The 2,002-nt window shown below is 43.0% G+C and overlaps 1 protein-coding gene across 1 annotated transcript; it reads left to right on the plus strand.

Annotated features, from left to right (window-relative positions):
• The first annotated feature begins 778 nt into the window (after positions 1-778).
• Positions 779-1,708, plus strand: LOC127103178 (uncharacterized). The gene is made up of 2 exons (XM_051040455.1): positions 779-1,207; positions 1,352-1,708. Exons 1-2 carry the CDS (start codon positions 779-781, stop codon positions 1,706-1,708), a joined length of 786 nt encoding a protein of 261 aa, XP_050896412.1.
• The last annotated feature ends 294 nt before the right edge of the window (positions 1,709-2,002 follow it).

Below are 2,002 nucleotides of genomic sequence, written 5' to 3' on the forward strand. Positions count from 1 at the left end.
GAATTGCAAAACAACTGCAGACATTGGGAGGAGCGTTGCCATGGATTCGAAGCTGCCATTGCTCAAAGGGTCGAAATCATCCATAATATCCAAGCCCTTTACAAAGAATGGAGGGACAAGTACACCAACATGATAGTATTAACTAACTATGCCCTTCAAGACTTTCCCGATAAGTTGAAGGAGGCGGATCTGATCATGTGCCCAGATAAAACCCCCAAAGAGGTCTACCACTTTGTCAAGTTCTGCAAAAGAACAATGGTTGAACTCATCACCGACATTGAGGCTCTCCGCAAGTCTCAAGGGGTTACTTTTAGGGTGGATATCTAGTTGGTTTATTTTCTTCCATTACTTGTATTTTGCAGCTTCTATGTATTGCAGTCTATTTTCCCTTCAAAGGATAAATGAAAGTTGTGATTTTTCTCTATTGTGTTTTCCTTTATTTATGATTGTGAATGTGAATCATCAAGTAGTGTTTGCAATGAATAAACATGAATAACTAAAAAGAGCTTTGCTTTAACACAAAAAATTCATGCATCATTTGCATCTTTCGAAACACAAAAACATAAAAAACTCATCCATCCACCCTTTTTTCTGACCAGAACCACTCTCCAAAGCTGACTTTTCGGTACGATACACAAGGACGTCGACAAGCTGTCATGGAGCAACTTTAAGAGAACCAAGTTGTCCTTAAGGAAGAAGTATCTCAAATGCGGTCCCAAATGCGGTAGTTAATGGAGACTATTCAAGCAGTCGCAAGGGCCAAGAGGTTATGGCAAAAATGCAAGAAGAAATGAACCAACGTGCCAGTACTACCAATCCTCCTACCCCTTCAGCGGTCGAGACTCCGACTCCAGTTCCTCAAGTTGATCCTCCAATTAACATTAATGCACCCGACGGTGTTGCAAACGACAATCCTCGTCCTCATGTTTTTGAGACAGATGACCAACACAATGCATTCTTCAGCCCAAGGGATGCTTCTCAGGATGACGCCTTCGGTTCAGCAACCAACGAGGTGGAGAGAAAGGTGAAGGCTATCGAGGAAAATCTATGGGCAATGGGGAGCACTGATGTTTTAAGCCTTGATGCGGAAGAAATGTGCTTGGTACCTGGGGTCATCATTCCGGCCAAGTTCAAAGTTCCGAACTTTGAAAAATATAAGGGAAATAGCGACCCTATGACGCACATTAGGGCATACTGCCAAAAGATGGTTTCCTATTCCAACGATGATCAACTTTTAATGCATTTTTTCCAGGATTCCCTCAGTGGGGCATCTTTGGATTGGTACATGCAACTTGAGGCATTCCTCAAGCACTATCAGTACAACACTGATATGGCACCTAATCGCACGCAGTTGCAAAATCTGACTCAGAGGTCTGAGGAGTCCTTCAAAGAGTATGCCCAGCGGTGGAGAGAATTAGCTTCTAGGGTACAACCCTCATTGCTAGAAAGAGAACTGGTAGACATGTTTATAGGAAACCTGCAAGATCCATACCTTGATAGAATGGTAGGGAGCACCTCTTCGGGATTTTCCGATCTAGTCTTAGCCGGTGAAAGAATAGAAAATATGATTAAAATGGGAAAGATCCAGAACTCTGCCAGTACTTCTGTGCATCGAAGAAACCTTTTGTTCCCTACGGTAAAAAACGAGAAGGCGAGACCAATGCCGCCTCCATCATTCAAACAAGAAATCCCAGTTATCCACAAGTAGCCGCCATAGCTCCCGTCCAACCAAGTCAACAACAACCATTTGTAATTCCTGTTCAAACTCAACAACAATAATGGTATCAACAACAACCGCAACTTCAACAACCACAATATCAACATTAACAACAAAGGATGCGAAGGCCCGAGAGAAGATTTGACACATTTCCCATGCCTTATAGCCACATTCTACCATATTTATTGAGGGGAACACTTGTACAACTAAGGGAGTTAGGACCCCCACCAGCGGTTCTTCCTCCCGGTTATAATGCAAATGCCCGCTGTGAATTTCATTCTGGCA

Source organism: Lathyrus oleraceus, chromosome 7, assembly GCF_024323335.1.
Source record: "Lathyrus oleraceus cultivar Zhongwan6 chromosome 7, CAAS_Psat_ZW6_1.0, whole genome shotgun sequence".
Taxonomy (NCBI): Eukaryota; Viridiplantae; Streptophyta; class Magnoliopsida; order Fabales; family Fabaceae; genus Lathyrus; species Lathyrus oleraceus.